General features: G+C 37.0%; 1 protein-coding gene across 3 annotated transcripts in view; it reads left to right on the forward strand.

The window, feature by feature from the left end:
- The window catches only part of LOC150100638 (uncharacterized), a 296,632-nt gene that overhangs the window by 45,168 nt on the left and 226,818 nt on the right, over positions 1-24,646 (forward strand). For all 3 annotated transcript variants that reach the window (XR_016549179.1, XM_090401968.1, XM_090401969.1), the window contains exons 3-5: positions 577-693; positions 13,149-13,225; positions 19,179-19,231. Coding sequence is in view for 2 of the 3 variants with exons in the window: in XM_090401968.1 (XP_090258094.1) it covers positions 577-693; positions 13,149-13,225; positions 19,179-19,231 (247 nt within the window). In the remaining variant the exon portion in view is untranslated. The remainder of the gene's footprint in view (positions 1-576; positions 694-13,148; positions 13,226-19,178; positions 19,232-24,646) is intronic.

Genomic DNA, 24,646 nt, shown 5'->3' on the forward strand with positions numbered 1-24,646 from the left:
AGTTCGTATCCCAATTTTTATTTATTTTTTTCAAGAACTATAATTTCCTCTTATTCATAAGTCTATCCAACAAGTTTTTCTTACATCTTAACTGCTTGGCAGCATGACACTATTTTGCTATTAGTTTTGTGGTGTGTGTGTGGAATGTTTATAGATGTATTTAAAAAAAATTAATTACTGTTTCAGCTTTTATATCTGGATCATATTCAGAATTTAAAGGTGTACTTCTTAGAATTCTGAATCATGCTGTAATAGTTAATATAGCTGGTGATATTGTGAGGTAAAGTCTGTTCATTATTGCAGTCGAAGGCAAAGCCTCAGTTCATTATTACAGTTCATCAGTGAAAGCTTCATCATATACATTGAAATAAAAACTACATGTGAGAAAACCACTTGCAATAACTGCCATGGATTATTACTATCTTTGCACTGTAAATAATATGATTATAGTAAGAAAATAGTTTTTGAATAATCACATGTTGAAAAGTTAAATCTGCAAAATTAAAAAAAAAATTATTTCATGTATGAAGGTTGCAAATAGGAGATGATATTTTGTGTAATACTTTTCTGTGATAGATTGGGCCTGCTGTTACAGGAAGAGGAACAGGGGATCTGTTTACAGCTGAAGTTGAAATAAATGATGTTCCACTTACTGCTCGAAATTTGTTAACTAGAGGCCACACACAAGATGAAGTGAGTGCAAATCATTTTTTACTGATTGTATTATTTATATATATACACACACTGTTTGGTTATGTCATTTAAGACAAGGACAAGTACACATATAAACAGATTTATATCATGTTCACATTTAGATGCATTATCAAGCAGTCCTTGCAAAGCATTTGTTCAAAAACATTTTGCAAAATCATTTCATTGGAAATAGGAAAAACAACAATGATATTATTTTACTAGAGACCTCTAGGGAGGCCACATATCACCCACACAATTTGGCATCGTTTTTCTTGAATTCATTCATACTATCTACACTCACACCCTCCAAAGGCAAGCTATTCCAGTTATGCACTGCTGTATGAGAGAAAATCTAGCTTTAATTCCTTTTGTCTGCATTCATTCTCAACTTCCACGAATGTCCTCTTCCCATCCTCCATAATATGAAAAATTAATGGTATACTATATGACCCTTTCAGCAGTTTGTGGGTCTCTATCATATTATCCCTCTTTCTCTTGTTTGCTGGTGTTTACAGTCTACAAATTTTCAATGTGTTCTCATAATCTTCATTCCACAGTTCCGATATCATGTTTAACACTGTCCTTTGCAAGCTCTCAACTGTATCTGTGGTACCTCAGAAACCAGGAAACCAAATCTGCACACAGTAGTCCAGATGCAGTCATATCAACTTTGCAAAGAGGCAGAATGACTTTCATATCATTACATGCCAGCATTCAATTATCCTCTGAGTTGTATTTGCTATAGGGCCCTGAACTTACTGAAACTCCAAGATTCTGCCTGGTTAGTTTATTCTAGCTTAATTCTGCCAATATAATATACCATTGGATATCTGAACACACCAAATTACATAATTTTACATTTCCTAATATTCAACTGACAACCATTTTCTCAGTCACAATTCCAGCCTATTGAAATCATTCAGCAAGGTACTGTGTTAGTAGCATTACTGATTACTCTGCCTATCTTTAGAACATCAGGCAGCTGCATGTCTCATGTCAAATCCTTCTCATTGTCATTAATATAGTAATTGAATAACAGACCAAACACTGGTCGCAGTATTTGCCCTTGGACATCTGGAAAGGGGGGATCCTGGTAGTCTTGCACTACTTTGGCCCCTGCTTTGGCAAGATGGGTAGTCCTAGTTGGCCCAGCCAGGATCAGTCGGCTAGTGGGCTTGCCTGCAAGGGTCAGTGGTGTTGCAGTAAGTCTCTTACCCCATGGTCCGGGGTTGGGATCCTAGGCTTGTTGTAATTCTGGTATAGCATCCGGTGTAGCCCTGGCTTTCCACTCCTGAGCACAGTCATTGCTTGCCAGGCAGTGGGTGTTCATGGCAGGTGGGGAGCTCTGGCACCAAACCAAAAACTCCTTGAGCATGAAGGTTTCAGAGCCCTAACAAAGTCCCAACCAAGTACTAATACCGTAGATACAGCATATGGAAACAGAAGTAAAAAACAAAAGATAAATGATACTAATATAAATGTACCAACATTTTTAATTATTCATGCTACAGGTGAAAAAACAATAAGGAAAATGTCACCCTTATTTATTCAGAAGAGTTGAGGAGGACTAGCAGGACTTCTCAAAACTTTTAAGAAATTACGTTCTGGTGATGTTCTTGTGGAAACATTGTGTTAGCAACATTCCGAGAAACTACTGAGAGCAACAACAATGGGTGGAATAGAAATTACAGTAACACCTCATAAAACACTCAGTTCCTGTAGAGGAATGACATCAGAATGGAATCTCCTTGATGTTCCTGATGAGGAGATATGTTCAGAACTTAAAGATCAAGGAATGACGGGTGTAAGACGTATTCTGATATGTAGGGACAGTTGCCTGGTTCCAACCAAGAACATCATCCTTACTTTTAATACACCTAAGCCATCAACATATGTAAAAGCAGAGTATCTCAGCTGTTCTATTAGAATGTACATTCCTAACCCACTGAGATGCTTTCAATGTCAGAGATATGGACATGCCCAAACTGCCTGTCGTGGTTCTACTACCTGTGCTCGATGCAGTAGTAAAGAGTATGATAACATATCTTGCTGTGCAAAAAAAAGCTATATGTGTCAACTGTCAGGGAGATCATCCAGCTTACTCTCGTGCATGTGAAATACAAAAAATAAAAACGGAGCAAAGCATAACATCAGAATGCAAAAAGAAAGCTAGTCACTATCACACCTGCTCTGAGATCCTCTTATTCTGAGAAGGTAACAATTAAGAAAGTGCCAATAGCAACTCAAACTTGTATGTCTGTTCCACCATCTGGTAATTTTACCATACCTGCACCTTATGATCACAACTACTTCTCTGTTGAGCATGTCAATCACATAACCTATGGCCTTGCTCCAGAGAAAACTCCAAAAATGGTCCCACTCGATGAAAACCCACTTGTCAAAAAAGCTATGCTGAAGATATCACTTAAAGATAAACCATCAGATACTCCCACAGAAAAAATGGATACTTCAGTGCTCAGTGAAAGTAAACTAAACTTACCAACTGACCCTACCACATCAAACATATTGAATACTCTACCAGAGGAAGAGATGGACACTGGCTGTCCATACTTCCCTAAAACAATTGATAAATATAAATATGACAAAGTTCGTGCGGTTAGCCTAGCGGCTGTGCGCTTCGCAACTATATGCCTGGGGAAGGAGTTTCTTAGGTTCGATTCCCATCAGTGACGTGAGGAGCTGAAGGATCCTCCTCAGCCATAGCCAAGTTAGCTGGTCTTGGGTGTGGACAGCAGGGTTTTCCCCCCAGTTTATCCTGGGGTTTTTCATCCTGCAAAGCAGGCAAACCGGCCTTGAGAACTCAACACTACACTACAGATATAGGATACACTGGGGTGTAGGGCTGACCAACTTATCCTGTGAACGGTTTCAGGTCCGATGATTAATAAACCCTCGACACTGCAAGGTAAAAGAGGGAAAAAGAAGATGAGATGAGAAATATGACAAAGGTAAGCCCTCTCTTGAAAAATAGACAAGTCTATAAAACCAAAACAATAGGAAAATTTTTACAATGGAATTATCATGGGTTTTGCCAGAATATTGATGATATCAAGATGTTGCAGAAACACAAACCTTTCTGTTTCTGTCTACAGGAAACATACTTAAGATCCAGTGAGGACCCTACCTTTAGGAATTTCACTGTTGCACAAGGACAGAACTGGAGGTGGTCCTGCTCCTGGAGGAGTAGCTATCCTAGTGGGCAGTCATATTCCTTTCCATCATGTCCAGCTTAATACTGCTCTGGAAGCAGTAGTGATTCGCTTCTCTGTGGGATTTCTTATTACAGTATGTTCAATTTATTTACCACCAAGTGCTGAGTTAAATGAAATCGATCTTGATAACCTTATCTCACAACTTCCTGAACCCATACTTTTGATGGTCACAATACTTTATGGGATAGTGCCAACACTAATAGATGAGGTCAAATCATTGAAAGAATTCTTAATAATAATAACCTCTCCCTTGTAAATAATAAACTCAGTACTTTCTTACATATGCCTACCCATTCATATTCTGCAATTGATCTTACAGTCTGCTCCCCTTCCATTCTTCCACTGCTCACTTGGGACGTTGAAGAAAACATATATGGAAGTGATCACTTTCCTGTTCTCTTCACAGGAACCATGTTCATCCACATGGAGACATACATGGAAAATGCAGGCTGACTGGAACACTTTTTCTAATCTTGCAAAATTTAATGCTGATAACATCAGTCAAACACCTATCAATGAAGCAGTTAAGTATGTTGCATTGTCCAGGCAGCAACAACCTCCATCCCGAAAAACATCATCTCAGTTTCCACTCTATCCAAAGCCTTGGTGGAACTCAGAATGTCAGACAGCCAAAAAAAAGATCAACAACATGGGGTATATTTCGTAGATATCCCACCACATCAAACCTTATAGCTTTCAAGCATGTTCGAGCCAAAGCATGCTATGTGAGGTGTCAGAGTCAAGAACAATCATGGATCCAATTTACTGCATCAATTAATCAAATGATCAGTCCAAAAATTGTATGGGATAAAATCTGGAAAATGAAAGGCAGATATAGAACACATTGTTTGTCTACCTTAGACCATAATGGAAGTGTTATTGCTGATCCCAAAGCCATTGCAGACACTCTGGGAGAAAATTTTGCCAGAATCTCAGCAACAGCTTCATATCCTCTTGAATTTTTAATTCTGAAAGAATAGCAAGAGACACAAAGGCCAAAATTTTCTACCGGTGTTCCTGTGCCATACAATCAGCCATTTGTTAAGGAGGAACTGAAAAGAGCTCTCCTCCTATCTCATCCTAGTGCAGTAGGGCCTGATGATATCCATTATGAGATGATAAAACATCTACCATCATCTTCTATGGATCTCCTCTTATTATACAATAGAATATTTGCAGAGGAAGATTTTCTAAATTCTTGGCATAGTCAATTTTCATTGCTATCCCAAAACCAGGAAAAGATCCAACACAAGTAAATAATTATCGACCCATTCCTCTGACCAGCTGTCTTTGTAAGATACTAGAGAAAATGGTTAATGCCAGATTTCTCTGGTATTTAAAAAGCAACAAACAATCTTCTCTCCAATACACAATGTAGCTTCCTTCTTATATCATTCAACTTTAGACCATTTGGTTCGTTTAGGAACTTGTATAAAAGATGCATTTCTGAAGCAAGAACACCTTGTTTCAGTTTTTTTTTTTACATGGACAAAGCATATGACATAGCCTGGCGATATGGCATATTAAAAGACCTCTATAACCTGGGTTTCAAAGGACACCTTCCTGTATTTATTAAAAATTTTCTGTCCAGGCGAATTTTCCAAGTGGGAAATACGCTATCTTGACCATATCATCAAGAACAGGGTGTTCCCAAAGGCTCTGTCTTAAGTGTGACACTTTTTGCTGTTAAAATTAATTCAATCACTGAACAGTTTCCTTCCACTGTAGACAATCTCTATATGTTGATGACTTTGCAATTTACTGCCACTCTTGTAACATGAGGGTAATTGAAAAACTTCAGCAAGCAATTGATCATGTTTCTCTGTGGGCTTTTAGTAATGGGTTTAGGTTTCAAACAGAAAAAGTGTCTGTGTACACTTCTGTCGAAGAAGCACTCTTCACCCAGATTCTGAATTAAGAATGCGATGCACTATTATTCCAGTGGCTACAGAGGCCAAGTTCTTGGGACTCATCTTTGACAGAAAACTTACATTTCTAGCTCATATTTGTCAACTAAGAGAAAAGTGCAAGAGAGCATTGAACCTTCTTCGCACTCTGTCCTCTACCGAGTGGGGTGCTGATCGAGCTTCATTGCTCCATCTTTATTGTTTTATCTTGCACTTATACGTTCAAAGTTGGATTGTGGGTCTCAAGTCTATGGTTCTGCAAGACAGAGTGACCTGCGATGGTTGGATTCCATCCATCATCAGGGTATACGGATAGCTACTGGTGCCTTTTGCACATCACCCACTCAGAGTCTTTATGTTGAGGCAAATGAACCAGATCTGTCACTTCGACGGAAACAGTTGTCTCTTAATTATGCCCTAAAGATAGTCTCTCCTAGATCATTCTACATGGACTAGTCTCTTTTCTCTGGGAAGCTCAATACCACACACTTCAAACTGCCATTTGTCCTTTTGGTATGCGTGTTGAAGAGACTGTGCAAGCTTTTGGTATAAATGTTGACAACATTGCCTACACTAAACATTACAGCATCCCTCCATGGCAGGTTTGCATGCCATCCTGCAACCTCTCACTTTGTCAGCTACAGAAATCTCATATTCCATCATCTGTCTACCTATCTTCAACCAGATCCCACCTGATTGCAGTAATTATATAGCAGATCTACATGCCATTCAGCTTGCACTTGTTCATATAAAAGAAAACTGCTACCAAAAGTGTATAATTTATACACTCATTGAGCTCTTTACAGGCTATCTCCTCTCCCATGTATAATCCACATCCAGTACTTTATGATGTGTTACACCTGTTTCACAAAATGAAAATCCTTAATTTTGATGTTCATTTGTGCTAGATTCCCAGCGACATTGGAATTAAGGGAAACGAGGCTGCAGATGCAGCTGCTAAATCAGTTCACACTTTCTCCATGTACTGTTTGACTACAGACAGTTTATAAGATCAAAGCTAATTGCTCAATGGCAGGAAGCATTAACAAACAAATTATATGACATTAAACCTAAATTAAGCATTGGCATTCTAGTCAATGAATAAAGAGAAGAGAGGAAGTTGTTCTCACTAGGCTCCACATAGGTCACAGTCATCTTACAACATTCTTATTTACTGAGGGCTAATGACCCTCCCATGTGTAAAAAATGTAATACACATCTCACTATTTGTCATATTCTGGTGGAGTGCCAGCACTTTGCACGAGAGAGAGGAATGAAAGTGACCAAATACACTCAAGTAGATTGCATGATGTTTTTAATTTTTACAAAGAATTAATTTATACAAACACATTTGACTGTAATTTTGTTTATATGTAAATACTGTATTGCTTCACTTAACCCAGTGTTTCTCAATGTGGGGTGTATGCCCCACAAGGGGCAATTTGAATATTTTGGGGGAGCAATTAGAAAATGTACATGCACATATTTATATTATACTTTTTCAGAACTTGGCTGACTATTATGCTAGAGGGGGGGAGCATCAAAATCTTTGAGACATTGAGGTGGGGCATGATCCAAAAAACGTTGAGAAACACTGACTTAACCTTTGTACGTATATATTACAAAATATGTAATATTTTGTGATGTATATGTGCAGGAGTTGAGTAATGTATATATTATTCATTAGTTTAATTTCTGATCAATCATGTATTTCTGTAGCCTTTGATCTTGTATATTTGTGTAACCTTGTTGTAATTTTGTTAATATGTAAATACCACACTGCTTATCTATATGTAGATATTGCATTCCTTGGCTTGGTTTTGTACATGCATTTTGTTTATTAACTTGTGTTGTCGTCTATTTATATACTGCCTTAAATGCTGCAAAAATTTTGTTTATATGTAGATACTGCATTGCTTAGCTTAACTTTTGTGCATACATATTATTTACTAATTTATTTTTTGATTAATTATGTATTGCTGTTGGACACCTTGTATATTTGTGTAACCTTCTTGTAATTTTGTTTATATGTAGATACCACATCGCCAAGTTTTATTTTTTGTATAATAATTCCTTTTTTTTTGCCTATTTATGTATGGCTGTAAAAACATTTGTTATAATTTTAACTATATGTAGATACTGCATTCCTTGTCTTGTACACGCATTTTGTTTATTAACTTGTATAGATGACAATTTCTGTACTACTTGAACCTCGTGTGTTGCTATGACCTCTGCAGCAATTTTGTTGATATGTAGGTGCTGCTTTGTGGAACCTAACTATTGTACAGGCATATTGTTTACAATTTTCCTTAACTGCTTATGTATAGTTGTAACCTTAGTATGGCACAGTGCGACCTTTGTAGTTTTTGTGCCAAATAAACCATAAACCAAACCAAACCTGATCCTTGAGGTGCATCACTGGTCACCTTAAATTTTGCAGATTTGTCACTCAGCCATTCCTTTATCTGAGTTAATAGTTTATAATCCAGTCTTGTATCCTCCATCTTATCCTGTGAAAAACTTTAGCAAAGTCCAAAAATATTGTGGTGTATCCATTCCTCTTGTCTAACTCAAATATAATATTAATATAAAATGGAAGCAAGTTACTCAAACATGACCTTCCTTTTGTAAAGTTTGCCCACACATGGTTGTGTTACAAGTCTTACGTGACCTTGTGTGTGAATGAATCAAATACCATTGTTATTATTAAGAGAGACCTCCAGGGAGTCGGGGACTCATCGAGGGAGGCCACATATTACATGCACCAGCCATCATACTTATTCTTGAATTCATTCACACTGCTTGCGCATATCACATCCAATGGCAATCCATTCCAATCACGCACCACCCTATGAGAAAAAAATCTAGCCCTCACCCCCTTCTTAGCAGAATTCATTCTCAGCTTCCAAGGTAGGAAGAGAATGGGGAAAAGGCCAAGATCCCTTGGCTTTTTCCCCATTCTCCATAAAATGAAAAATTTTAACAACTGAAATCCTGTTGACCCTTTCAGAAGTTTGTATGTATCACCCTCTTTCTTCTGTTTGCTAGTGTCTGCAGTCTACCAATTCTCAATCTGTCTTCATAATCAGTATTCCACAATCCTGATATCATTTTTAACACTCTCCTTTGTACTCTCTTTGCTGTATCAGAATCGCAACAGAAATCAGGAGACCAGACTTGAACACAATAGTCCAAGTGAAGTCTTATCAAGACCTTGTAAAGAGACAAAATGACATCCTTATCTTTGCATGTTAAAGTTCATTTCAGTATTAAATTTCAGTATTGCAATTATCTTTTGAGTTGTATTTGCAATCCTTGCTACATGGACCTGAACTTCAACTTGCTATCTACTAACACTCCAAGATCCCTAGCCTCATCAGTTTCTTTTAGCATAATCATGCCAAAGTGCATGACTTTACATTTACTGACATCCATTTTTCCATGCCTACAATTCCAGCCTATTCAAATCATTCTCAAGTACTGCATATCAGCAGCATTCCTGATTACCTATCTTTTTATCATCAGAAAATAGCTGTATGTCACCTGTCAAATCCTTCCCAAAGTGAATAATGGATGGATAGAATAACAGTAAACCAATTACTGATCCTTGTAGAACAATACTGGCTGCCTTAAATTTTGCAGACTAACATTCCCAGTATACCACTTTTCGATATCTATCAGTCAGCCATCCTCTTAACCATGCTAATATTTTATAATCCAAACCCATATTCTTCAGTTTATGCAGCAGTCTTCCAAGCCGTATTCTGTCAAAAGCCTTAGCAAAATCCAAAAGTATCATGGTGTATAAATTCCCCTAGTTCAATGGTAACATTATTATCGAATGCGAGTAAGTTGCTAAAACATAACCTTCTCTTAGTAAACCCATGCTGTTCATCGCAAAGTAGAGATTTACCCGTCAATTCACCCATTTCTGAATGCAAGCACTAACCAATTTTTCTAAAATCTTCACCATTCCTGAGACACTGATTGGTTGATAGTTGGATACATCGGTTTCTGCAATGGGATTTCCATAATTCTTTCCATTCCTGCAGAATCTACCATGTTCTGAGACTCAAATTATATAGCCTGGTCAATGGAATAGCCAGTTCAGCTGAACACTGTTTTAGCACCCATGCTGATATCCCATCAGTCCCAATCGAGGAAGTTGTCTTGCAACAGCTAATAAATTCAGTTTTATTCTTTTCATGAGATTTTACTGCTACCCAATCAATATTTGGATAATTAAAGTCTCCCATTATGATTATTGTTTTCGTGTCCACATCTCTATTTGATGATGCATTTGTTCATCACTAGCAACCGATCTACCATAATATAAACTAATGCTATAAAGAGCCAAGAGGCTATTTTTACGGTGATTTAAGTTAAGGGGATAATAAATCCCATATTATTTTACAGCCGGGTACGAAACTTGGAGATCAAAATCTAAGAGTTTCATGCCAAAGAACTATCAGCCAGTCCAAGCATAAGTCATCACTTGGGTAGTACAACACTATGGCAACTCATGCCAAAGGTGGAGCAGGCTCTGTCACTATCCTTAATATTTTCTCATAATGTAAAACTTAGCTCCTAGGAGCTGCGTTTTACATTATAGTGTTTTACAGCTACCTACTCACTGATGAGACCTCAATAAAGGTCGAAACCGGTTTGGGTAGTGACCTCTCCTCATAATGTAAAACAGTAATACATCTCCTAGGAGCTGCGTTTTACAATACGAGAAAATATTAAAGATACTGATGGAGCTTGCTCCACCTTTGACACGAGTTGCCATAGTGTTATACTACCCAAGTGATGACTTACGCTTGGACTCGCCAGTAGTTCTTTGGCATGAAACTCTTAGATTTCGATCTCAGAGTTTCGTACCCGGCTGTAAAATAATACGGGATTTATTATCCCCTTAGTTTAATAAACTAATGCTGTTCATTGCATGGTAAATTTAAGCACTGAGAGTGTTGGAGAATCTAACTAGTAGACTGATTTGGAAGAAAATAGTAATGAAACTTGTGAGGGATGGTTATAGTATCCTGTACATTCCTTGACATTACATATGCAAAGAAATGAAGAATTTGAAAGAAAAAGAATCGGGATTCATTTTGCTGTCTTTTAGGTAGTTTTGTGATAATTATAAATTGAAATAATAATTAATATATTTCTCTGTTTAACCGAAAGGTCCTAAACTAAATAAAACGGAGTATGTTTTTCGAGTCCATATATGTTAATTCATATTAGTATGTGTTAAACTTTCTTTTTTTTTATATTATTTCCTGTTTTGTATTAATTTGATTGGTGGGTAATATAATGACCAAAGCTATGTAAATCTTAAATTATAGTATATTGTCCAAATTTCTATATGTATAGAAAGGCTTAAGTGTTGTTGATTATTCATAATAGCACTTTATGGTATAAACAATACCAAGAGAGGAAAAAATAATTTATTGAATTTGCTAATATTTCACCTTTTTTTTTTTGCCCGGCATCTTCAGAGCACAAATTGTAACTGACAAGCACATGGCACTCGACTAAATCATCATAGAAACAATTCAGATTGTAACTGGGGCAGAGGAGGAACAACTAATATCCTTACATGGTGTCCTCTGTGGGGCAGATAATCATAAAGTTAATATGGAGAAATCTGACTATCTAGTCTCAGAATAACTGTGTTCCAAAATCATTGCAAATGAATGCAACCATACATATCAAGGTTGGAGGAGTACTTCATAGCCAATGTCATTTCTAAAATGAGTCTCTCAGACCTATAATAACTTCTATGTAATACTGATTCCTCCATCTAATTCTGTATGAAGGAGTATCCAGAGCATGGTCTGCCAATTTTGACTTGCTAAACAAATGATCACTGAGTAATTAATTAAGCCTACTTTGGACAGTGTATCCAAAGTGGGCATAAACCGCAGGCATAGGCAACTTTATACACTTCAGTATATGCAAGAGCACGAAATTGATCTTTAGAAGAATGAATGAAGATAGTTAACTGTATGAGTAGTTTGAAAGTGACACGGGGATATTTGCAGAGAACTTAGCTACCTTTTCTGATGTAGTAGGCATACTTTAACATACAGGATGGTAATAGTTTTGCTGTGATCGTGTTTGTTGGTTGTAGGAGGGAGGGGAGATAGAGGTTATAGCAATTGGTTAAAAAGTTGCAAAAGCACCAGAGCTCAGTTTCAAGGGCTGTGTCATTTGTTCAAATGAAACCTTTGAAACTGAACTTAGAATCTTTTGCAACACTTTTTTAGTCAATAGAAGGTGGCAAAATGTTATGATGGCTATTGAAAAAAGTTCAGAAATGTAGGATAGAGGATAGGATAGATTTGTAAAGGAATTAGAGAGGATATAAAACTGAAGATAGTTATTCTGGATGTCTGGAGTAATTAATTTGAAAGCTTGCTGTATAAAACAAGAATTGATAGAACAATGATAAAAAATATGCCAGTGGAATGCAATGAGTGTGTGTGTGTGTGTCAATACATGAGGTAGAAAGCCATCAAAAACCTGAAATGTGGATAGAAATCCTGAAATATGGAAGTATTAAAGTTTTACAGTGGTTGCACCACATAATTCAGAAGGCATGATCAGAAGGTCAATTTCCAGGACGAAGGCCTCCCCAAAAGTGATACATATCGAAAAATGTAGACTGCTCCAGAGGAATAAAGGAGAAAGATAACTAGAATTTTCTGAAAGCAGAGGGCTCTGCATAACAGGGGAAGGGAAAAATTGGAAATGGACATGAAGAAGTGCAAATGGAGAGGTTAATGAAATAAGTTATATTTTAACTAACAGAAAATATATTATGATACAGATATAGCAGATAGCCACGATACAGGTAGGGACCATAGGTTAGTGAGATCAAATTGTTATGAACAAAAGATGAGAAAGACAGAAACTGATTCTCAAATACAGACTGTTATGTTTATTAATTCACTTTATTTATAAATTAATCTTTTGTTAATTTACCAAATCTGGGGGGGGGGGGAGGATTCCTTCAAAAACATAGAAGAGAAGCCGGTGAGATTTGTGAAATTAACAAAAAGGATGAAAGAAAATTACCCATAGAAAACTTAAACCATCATTCTATAGGTCTACAACCTTTTATGGGTGGGAGTCATTAAAAACCAAAAACAAAAACTGTGTTTATCCACATTGTAGGAAAAGCATGGAGAATTTGAAAGGCTACTCTTTTAAAATGACCAAACAATTTTTTAATGCCCATGTTAAATTATTACTTTTTTTTTTCTAAATACATTTATGAGAAATAACCATTGCTAGTTCTACACTGTAGATATGCAAGTATAGTGGTGCAGCCATATCAACCAGGGGTCGTTTCATGACATCCGAGGAAAAGGAAGCTTCACCAGAGTAAGTTTCATTTAAATATTGTAAACTACTTGATAATTAAACTGTACTTGTTGTTTGCTATAGAATTAATTTCCAGTGTATAACATTTTTAGAACTTTCAGAAAGTCAGCATTATGTGTCCATAGCTTGGCTTAGAATATTTTCATATTTAGAAAACTTTCAGATTAGCATGTTCTGATTTTCTCGTTTCACCTAGAGCAGATAGCAAATGCAAACGCACGGAGCCCCAGGACAGTGGCGCATATGTAAAATCAGATGAGAGGGAATCATTAATCATGACACCCAGGATATGGCCAGAGAGAAAGCTGGTAATCCCTTCACAAAGGGCAGAAGAGAAATCCCAAGATGGCAGCTTGGAAAGAAGGTTGCAATGCCAGGTTCAATCAGATGCATTGAAAATATCCAAATTGAACATGCGAGATTCTCATGGTATTTTCATGGTCCATGTTCAGAAGTGGGTGAAGTTAGCAACAATGTCTGCTATAGAACAAGAATGATGAAATCCATAATGACAATCACAGATTAACTGATGAGTCTCTAAGCTGGTTGTTGATTATTTTCTTCTCTATCACTTAGAGAACAGCAGTGTCATGAGGGAATTGGGATGATAGTTTAATGGCTGGCTTTTAGTTCCCAAAAAGATTGGATGAAAGCCCACCTTCATGATTTTGGATCGATGCCAGCACTTTTAAAAATTATACAGGGTAGGTATTAGCATTTTCTAATTTCTAATATTAGTATTTTCTGATGACAAATCAGAGGAGACATACTGATGGTATATAGATTATTCTCGTAGAAAGGCTTATACATTGGTTGCACATGATTACTAAATACCTTAAGGAATTCACAACGTATACTGGAATATAAATTATTCCAGTATACGTTGGAAAAAAAAAGTATACGTAGAAAGGCTTATATGTTGGTTGCACATGATTACTAAATAACTTAAGGAATTCACAACGTATACTGGAATATAAATTATTCCAGTATCTGTTTTCACCAGTACAGCCAGAGTGGCTGTACTGGTGAAATCAGATGTAGTCTTTGTGTTCCGAAATTCTGATATTCGCTGTCCTGCCTGTTTAGCCAAAGTAGGACAGCTTACAACTGCAAGGGACCTGGCATACACAAGGTAGGTCTAGGGGAAGTGGTTGGTCTTTAGTGAAGCGGATAAGGGATGCCAATTTTCTATATGGTCTGTAACAAGAGGTGAGGTCATGTTTTTTTTATGATTTTGATAATTTTTTCCGAGGTGCCCCAGATGTAGGGAATGGTGATGGATTTAGGGTAATCTTTATTGTAGGGGGGGGGTTGTAGCCATTGGCTGAGAAAGCATTAAGGATGTGATTTAGTTCAGTGGTTAGGGCATTGTCATTTGAACAGATTAGTTTAGCCCTCTTGTATAGTGTCTTAATAACTCCATATTGTTGTGAGGGGGGGGGGATTGTTGGTGAATGTATCTGCCTGTATGGGTGGGTTTTCTATAAACTGAGAAAACCAAGGTTCCATCAGGCTGGCAGGTGACTAGTGTGTCTAGGAAAGGGTGGCTGTTGTTTTCCTCTTTTTCCAGGTTGAACTTGATTCTGCAGTGTTGGTTGTTTAAGTGTGTTAAGAAGGAGAGGAGTGTATCAGGGTCATGTGGCCAGATAGCGAACACATCATCAATGCAGCGAAGCTATATAGTAGGTTTTTGTGTGGCAGAGTTTAAGACTTTCTCTTCAAAAGTCTCCATAAAGAAGTTGGCCAAGGGTGGAAAGGATGGTGAACCCATGGCTGTCCCCTCTATCTGTTTGTAGAATTTTCCCTGCCAAATGAAATAGCCTGAGTTCATTGTGAACTGAAATAGGGCTGTGATGCTAAGAGGAAATTTGGCTCGGATGAGCTCTAAGGCTTCCTTGAGTAGGACATTTGTGAATAAGGAGGAGACATCAAAACTGACCATTATGTCAGTATGTAAGGTTTTCTACACTGGCTTTGAAATGGGCTGAGTTTTTCATGTGTGATGGTGTGTTGCCAGTATAGTGTGTGAGCACTTTGGCTAAGTGTTTGGCTAATTTGTACATGGGGGAATCGATGCCATTCACTATGGGACGTAATGACACATTTTGTTTGTATTTTTGGGAGCCCATATATATGGGGTAGGGGGGGGGTCTAGAGTTAAAAGGTTTTAATTTGTTAGTAATTCCACAGGCCAAGAAGTGACCTTCTTAAGGAGCCTATGGAGTTTTCTAATTTGTGAGTTGGTGGGATTGTATTCAATAGGGAGGTAAGTAGCCCAATCTAATAATAAAGCATTAAGCTTACCTGGGTATATATTAAAGTTTAAATGACAATGCCCTAACCACTGAACTAAATCACATCCTTAACACTTTCTCAGCCAATGGCTACAACCCCCCAGAAAATACTAAAACCAGTAAACCCCCCCCCCTCACAATAAAGATTACTCTAAATCCATTACCATTCCCTACATCTGGGGCATCTCAGAAAAAATTACCAAAATCATAAAAAAACATGACCTGACCTCTTGTTACAGACCATATGGAAAATTGGCATCCCTTATCTGCTTCACTAAAGACCAACCACTTCCCCTAGACCTACCTTGTATATGCCAGGTCCCCTGTAGTTGTAAGCTGTCCTACTTTGGCTAAACAGGCAGGACAGCGAATATCAAAATTTTGGAACACAAAGACTACATCCGGTTTCACCAGTACAGCCACTCTGGGCTTGCAGACCATGCTCTGGATACACGACACAGAATACAGTGGAAGAAAGCCACAATAATACATCACAGCAAGTTTAAATTTGAAAGACTATTCATAGAATCGGCCTCAGCCCTAAGAAACATGCCAAACCTCAACAAATTCCGATGCATGAGACTGCCCCAAATTTGGGCGACGTACATCTTTCACCATCAGGACTTTAGGAACAACATTAGTTTTCTCTCTTCTGCCTCATTTGCTTTTTGTAGTGCCTGCGTGCATGTGTCTTAATCTTATGTTCCCATGAAGATGGCAACGTGACATTGCCGAAATATAGGATGTATATATTAAAGTTTATTTAAATTTCTATTCCAGTATACGTTGTGAATTCCTTAAGTTATTTAGTAATCAGGTATGTAGATTAGTGGGGAAGATTTTCCATGGTCCTCTAAGCATTGGAGGAGAAGACTGATTCCAAGAGATCTACCTTATCTTTAGCAGATGTTACCATTGTTCCATCAGTATGAGAGAGAGAGAGAAAAAAGAAAGGGGTAGAAACATAGTGGGATAAAAGTTTTGCCAAATAGCCCTAGTAAGAGACCAGAAAGTTTGACTTCCATTTGAAAAAGAGACAGATTACCATATTTACTTGAATATAACTCACACTTAAAAAATCATGATGTGAAATATATGCAGGGATTTTTAGAAAATAAAGTTTTTCAGGAAAAAACTAAATCACTGTTTATAATTAAATCCTCAGTATTCATTATAATTTATAATTGCTCGCATTATTTATGAAATTAATGCATTTAAATTTTAATTATCAATGTTATTTATGCACTTGGCCACTCACCTTCATCACATTATATATTTGAATCTTTAGCGACAATGCTTCTGTAATTAAATTAAAACAAACAGTTATCTACCCAAATAGTGTCATCTTTGCTTCCATCCAGGGCATTAGAGATGCCAGTTTTTAAAAAACTCTTGGCAATTATTTCTGGCAAAATCATATCCCAAGCCCTCAAAATCCAGTTGCACAACAGTTCTAATGATGGTCTCTTAATCTTCCCTGCCACAGTCGGGTTGTAGCTGCCGGTTGCCATCCACTCCATGTAGAACCTAAACCTCACATCATTCACCGCTCCATTCCCACATTTCCTCTACTGGTTGCTTCTATCTCTATGCATATGATTGGTGCAGTATTAACAAAAGATCATGCGACTCAAGTAAAGGCAAGCCAGTGACTGTTGAGTTGAAATGCTGATTCTCTTCAAATGAATTCCAAAAATCTGAAACTGCCATAACAACATTCACTATCTATTTCTTAAAGTTTTAAACTTTTTTCATGTGCAAGGTATATGCGAAACGTTTTAATTTCTTTTTTCATAAAATAAAATCGGGGATGCAAGATATATATCCAAGGGCGAGTTATATTTGAGTAAATATGATAGTGCATTTGGCCCTTGCAAAGTCTGCTTTAAATCTGATGTTCATTTGTTATGGGCTGTACTGTAAGCTGAATTTTTTTACTTAAGTTGAGGTACATGCTGCATTTTTAGTTTGGACGGCTTTGGTACATATGTTGGAAAACTAAGGCTTGGATAAGGAGTGGAAGATTTGAAATGGGCAATAATGGCACTCATCCCAGCAAGAATAATGTCATTAATTAAATCCCTTGGAACAGGAAAGTGGAAGTACTAATCAAACCATGGAAAGGAGTTATAGAAATTCTGGAGGTCATTTCAACTGACCTCCAGAATGATAGGCTGATATTTGTAGAAAAAGAAATGTGGACACTGTTATGGTCAGATTTTGCCAATAGGAGAGCCAGTGTTAGTAGTGTATTTGGAGGGAGAGTTGGTTAAGAAAAGGCCCGTGGTATTAGGAGAATGATGAGGATTATCTGCAATTCTGATAGATATGTTAACAATTTTTGTTAGATCATTATTGATAGTAAACAATTCGGGTTCTCTGAAGTTAGAGAAGGATTTCAATACCCACTATCCAATCAGAATAGTGGATATTGAAATCTCCAAGAAAAATTATCTTACTATTTGTGTGATTAGGCTGTATGTGAATGACTTTCAGAGATAGTTAATCAAAAATCAGTATAGTTGTCATAATTGCAAATGAATTCAGCAGAATGATGCACAGTTTGAGCAAATCATATAATTGAAATTCAGGTCTTGATAACCTTTGGCACAGGATATCAGACCTGACAAAAGTGCATTACTCTTAACCCTTGTTGTGGAAGGAATCATGCATAATATATTCTGGAAAGTTTAGGTTAACTGTAGTCATCGAGGATGTCACATGTTATTCAGTGATGAATAACAGATTGAGTTTGGTTTTATGTGTGTAAACAGTTATGCATATAATCTGTGTAAGTACTGAGAATCCTGATATTGTTCAGTCAGTGTAAATTTTTTCTTTGTAGTATGGAGTTTTGTTGGGGTATATTTTTTGACATTTTTTTTTATTGGTGTTTAGGGGAGATTTTTTTGACTGCAGTAAATGCTGTAATTTTGTTTTTCATGACAAATTATTGGGAAAATTTATAGATTTAGAGACATGCAGTATGAGTGAAGGACTTAAGGACATGATTCCTACATAGGGGGACCCATATCTCAAACTAAGAGACCTCAATAGTATACTGATCCCCCTCCCCCTCTATGAACATCTGGTAGATTAAGCAGCAAGATTATTTGCCAGCTAATCAAGAAGCCTCCTGAAGTGTTACCAATAGGTTCAATCCTGTATCTGGTGGCTGGCCTCAGAAATCAGTTTAGTACTGTTGAATGGGGAGGTGCTGGCTCCCTAGGTGAATAATTAGAGAGTGAAAAGCATGCCCATCATATGCACCACCCGAACTGCATGTAAGAAGGAAAGGAGGAGACAGCTACTTTTTGAATAAACCATGTATATTTGACACGTTCAATGACATAAATTTCATGTAGTTGGTTTATCCATCTAACCACTTATTTTTAAAAATTGATCTGATTAATGCTGAAGCTTAAGATATAACCTTATCAGGTAAGATCAAGATATAATATAATCTTATCAGGTAACAGCAGTTTCCTGTATTTTGTTGGTATCACGAGTGATACCTTAAGGATGTTTCAAATAAAGTTATATATAGCAACATCTGCTATGTTTTATTATTGGAAGTCTCATTTATTTTTATTTTGTCTTCTAAATGTGTGAAGATATTACTTGAGATAGTATGTAGTTCATTTTTTTTATTTTTTCAGTTGCCGTTCTCTGTATTTACACATTCATGCTTCCAGAGAAGATGCAGTTAGTTGTAAGTTAATAGCTATATTTTATGTGCATAATTTATATTTTTATTTATGTTTGGTGTTAGGAAATATGAGGTAGCAATTTTTTATAATATAGGAAATGTTTGATTTTGTAATATATTTTAAAATATATAAAACTTAATCCCAACCCGATTCTCTTCCACTATAGGTAAAGAAGAGACAAATACACTGATTTTGGTAACAGCAGTTTTCTCATTTTTTCATATTCCCTACTGCACTTTATAGTACATGTGTTTGTGTTTACTAGCCAGCCTGGCCCTGCTGAGTTGATCATCTCCAATTTAAACCTACATATTATGTGAATTTTTCTGTAGCACTTCAAATAGATGGATGTTTGTGAAAGTCATTCTTTACTTGGTAGGTGATTTAAATGCCCAAGACAATTGTCATCATCTTCACTTTCCTGATATGTACTCACAAGGGGGTGTTCAGACAGCCTATGACAGCACCACATGATTAAGTTTATCTTATTACTAACCTTTTATTAACCTCAAAGAGTTTGATAACAGGAACCAAACCTTGGAGATTCAGTGGCAAGCCTTGAAGAAAACCCTGATTGATTCAGCTAGAGAGGCATGTGGTGAAGTTGTCTGCAAGGATAGAAAAATTAGAACTCCATGTTGGACACAGGAAGTTAAAGAGGCAGTGAAGGAAAAGAAGAAAGCATATCAAATGTTCCTGGCAAATAAGTCAGCTTGTGCTCTTAGAGAATACAGAGACAAAAACTAGCTAAACAAAAGTCATGGGAAGACTTTGGCAAGAACATAGAAAATAAATATCAAGAAGGTGGCAAAATATTCTGGAGGTTGTTGAAGAAGCTTAGGAATGGAGGAAAGAGCACTGTAAAAGGAGTTAGAGATGATAAAGGTGACATGAAAACAGGAGAAAAAAGATATCCTTGAAGTATGGAGTAATTACTTTGAAAATTTGCTAAATGAAACAAGCAGTGATGACAGCACAGTGATAAAAAAAACATTGACCAGGCATGCAGTCAGGAATACATATCCATACTTGAAGTAGAAAAAGCCATCAAAGGCTTGAAATGTGGAAAGGCAGCAGGAGTAGATGATATTCGACCAGAAATGCTGAAGTATGGTGGTATAAAGTCTTGTAGTGGCTGCACTGCATAGTTCAGAAGGCCTGGGCAGGGGGGCAAATTCCTGATGATTGGAGTAGAGCTCTCATAGTACCATATATAAAAATGGAATGAAAACTGAATGTGAGAATTACAGAGGTATTTCCGAACTGAGTGTTCCTGGTAAGATATATGCAAGTATACTTGAAAAACGGTTGAGAAGAATTGTGGAAGAAAAGCTTGTTGAAGAACAAACTAGATTCAGGTCAAATAGAGGCTGTCAGGATCAGATCTTCACTTTACGACAAATAGTGGAGAAATCATGGGAATATAACAAAGATCTGTATTTAAGTTTTGTCGATCTGGAAAAGGCATATGACAAGGTGCCAAGAGAGAAGCTATTCAATACGCTACAGTTATATGGTGTCAATGGGGCATTATATCAAGCAATACTTAGTCTGTATTTGAGTTGTAAGTCAGCAGTTAGAATTGAAGGAAGTATAGGAAGATGGTTTAATGTTAAATCTGGTGTGAGACAAGGATGTACATTATCCCCTCTGTTATTCATTATCTATATGGATCACATTATGAAGGAAAGTTGTATTAAACATGATATCAATATTGGAGATGTTAATGTCAGCTCTTTGCTTTATGTGGACGATGTTATACTTCTAAATAAATCCGCTACAAGTCTGCAAGATTCTCTGACTAAATTGAATAACTGTTGTAATAGATATGGTATGAAGGTCAGCATTAAAAAGACAATGAAAATAGGCAGAATCATTGAAAATGTCAACTGTGTTGTGAATGGAGAACCTGTGGAACAAGTAAAACATTTCAGCTACTTAGGCACGATTTTTAGCGGAGATGGTAAATTAAATATGGAAATGGACAACAGAATCAGCCAAGCTGGTATGGTGGGAAGTCAATTGAATGAATTCATATGGAATAAGAGAGAAATTAGTCGGAACACTAAATTAGCTGTATACAAGACAGTGTTCAAACCAGTTTTAACTTATGGATCTGAGAGCTGGGTCAGAAGTAAAACACTTGACCAAAGACTAGAGACCGCAGATATGAGAGTTCTGAGAAAGATTAGAGGCGTAAACAGATGGCATCAATGGCAATATCATATTAAAAATGAGGATATTAGGAAAGAACTTGACATTGTCAGCATCCAGGAATGCATTAGCAGAGCTAATCTCAGGTGGTATGGTCACTTAAACAGAATGAGCGAGGAAAGATTAGCAAAACAAGTGTTCTCTGCCAGGTTGGCAGCAAAACGACCCAGAGGAAGACCAAGATATAGGTGGATTGATACGGTACAAAGTGCCTTAGACGATAGAAATATAAGATCTGGTAATATTGGAGTCTTGATAAGTAACAGACTGATTTGGAGGAAAATTATGGATAGGAAGTTAGTAATGATGTAAATTTTTCATGTAGTACTATCATATCCTGTACATCCCTTTAGGGTATATAAGACCGGAATTTGCTGATGATATTATTAACCTTCTGTCAACAATTTTTCTCCAAACTAGTCTGTCAGGATGCATGCGTTAAGGCTTAAGTGCTAGGAGGACATCATGTTGAAGTTTTAATGGAATATTTATGACACTAGTGCTCTAAATATTCCATTACGAGAGTGGTCTGAAAAGTTCTCTGCCTAACACTGAAAAAACAAATTTATAATTTCAAAATTATTTTTAATTTTCAACATAATCTCCCTTAAGACTAATACATTTATTCTAGCGATGCTCCAGCACCATTATCCCGTCCCTGTAGTAGTTCTGAGTAAGATCTACAAAATACCCCTCTACAGCTGCAATCACCCTCTTGATTCAAAGATACACGCTGATCATTGAGGAAGAGTTTTAGTTTTGGGAAGAGGTAGAAGTCAGAGGAAGCCAAATCTGGGGATTAGGGTGGATGTTCCAACAATTCATAGTGTAGATCCCTTAATTTTCCCATTGCCAAAACACCTTTGTGGGCAGGTGCATTGTCCTGATGAAGGGGGATTTTTTTCTTCTGCAAACCAGGTCTTTTCTCATGGATTTTTTTGTCTAGTTTAGTTAAAAGATCAGAATATTCCCTGGTTATTGTTTTACCCTTTTCAAACAGAATGCCTTTAGCATCCCAAAACACCGATGCCATGCCCTTTCCTGCTGATGGAACTGAATTTGTCTTCTCTGGCACTGAACAGCCAGCTTCTGTTCACTGTTTTGAATGCTGTTTCGATTCTGGTGTGCAATAGTGAATCCAAGTCTCATCCATGGTAAGAAATCGACGCACATAATCAGTTTTATGTTATCAGTTCTTGTTAAAATGCCCCAAGCACTGTTCAGAGATTTTCATGCGAGTGCGTTTTTGATATGCTGTGAGCAAGCATGCACCCATCTTGCACAAAGCTTTTTCATTTGCGATTCTTCATGCAAAATATAACCTACACATTCTTTTGAAATACCTATAGTCTCAGCAATTTCACACACTTTGACTCACTGGTCATCCAATATCATATTGTGCACTTGATCAATGATTTCTGGTGTTGCTACACTTTTTGGACGTCCTTCATGTGGATCACCTTCAAGGCTGTTACGGCCATGTTTGAACTCAGCAGCCCATTTCTTAATTGTTGATTAAGAAATGGGGCAGCCCATAAACTTTTATGAACTTCGAATGAAATTCTTTTTCCGTTAAACCATCTTTTACAAAGAATTTTATAACCGCACAATACTCAATTTTATCCATTTCAAGGGATGCAGGCAACACTTTTGCTTCAGACAGCTGTATAAAACAAACATGCTTATGACAGATGTACCAACTTAGGAAAAAAAAAAAAATTGTCCCGATATGTTTGCTATCTATGATCGAGACCAAGAACTTTTCAGACCACCCTCGTAAACCTCCGACATTAGGAACTTTTCAGCAATTCTGGTACAAGGCTTATACATTGGATCATAACTATTATTTTTAATAGTTATTAATCACAACACATAATAAAATATTAATTATAATAACTTTAATCAACTCTCTCCTGTATTTCGGCACCGTTATGTTGTCATCATCAGGGATCACAAAATCAATGATATGTGCATGCAGGCACTAACACTGGTGTCAAATGAGGCTGAAGAAAGGCAACCAAATTTGGGACAGTCTTGTGTGTCCAAATTAGTTGAGGTTTTGGAAAGTTTCTCAGGGCTGAGGTGAACTCACGGAACAGCCTCTCATATTTGTATTTCCTGCAGTTTAATAGATCTGCCTTCTTCCAGCATATCCTGTGGTGGGTGTTCAAAGCATGGTCAGCATGTTCTGAATGGGTATAATGGTGGAACTGGATATAGTACTTCATAAATTCTGCCGTGACTGTAGGCCATAGTAGGACAGTTTGCAACTTCATGGGAAGGTAGACACCTGGTTGGTCTAAGGAATGTGTGTGGTAAAGCTTAAAACGCTGCCAGGATAATGACATTATCCCGAATTGTGTGAAATTGGAATCCCAGTTTACTACACCAAAGGTTTCCCCGTATTTACAGGTGTACTAGCTTTGATCTTTTACAGGAACAGATTGCCACCATTTGCTTTCTCCTGCCAACACTAATGAAGCTATCTGTGCATTAGAAGAGGAGTTTGCCACTATGCTGAATGTCAACCTTTGGACAATCCTTTCTTACATGTCAAACATTTCAGCAGACAAAGAATTCCAAAAAATAAGATGTTTGCATATCAAGAAGTATAAAGAAAACTCAGCTTTCAAGCCTCAATTACCTTTTAACACAGTGGTAAAATTATCATCCTTCTCCTTGAAGCCAGAAGCAATTAGTTTATTCACATATGGCCACAACTACACGCTAGCACGTAAAAAAAATTCCAGAAGAATGAAAAAGAAGGTATTTTCAGCCTTCCCAGCCACATTGCCAACATAGATTGGATGTAGCTAGTGAACTTAATCATGCTAAACACCAAAAAAAGCAAACTCTCATGAAAAGAATTTGAAGCTCAGCAAAGAATTAAAAACAACATCAGAATATTAATTACCAGACCGGATAAGGGAAATGTCACTGTGGTGTTAAACCAAGTATATTACACAGGTAAGCTTGCCTCCTTATTTCGACAGTAGGTAGAGATCACTCTTCCTACCTTCTTTATAGACTATGATCCTACCAATACACTGATCAGAACACTCCATATGCTCCTTAAAAAGTTCACCTTTTGGCTTGTGGAAGTCACAAACAAACTAAAAACGTGTAACTGTTTTGTAGACCATCCTGGATGGTCTGCCAAAAATCCATAAACAAAATGTGCCATCATGTCCCATCGTGGATGG

The sequence above is a fragment of the Typopeltis vanoorti genome, chromosome 12 (assembly GCF_054136105.1).
Source record: "Typopeltis vanoorti isolate ZY-2024b chromosome 12, IOZ_Tvanoo_1.0, whole genome shotgun sequence".
In the NCBI taxonomy this organism is placed as follows: Eukaryota; Metazoa; Arthropoda; class Arachnida; order Uropygi; family Thelyphonidae; genus Typopeltis; species Typopeltis vanoorti.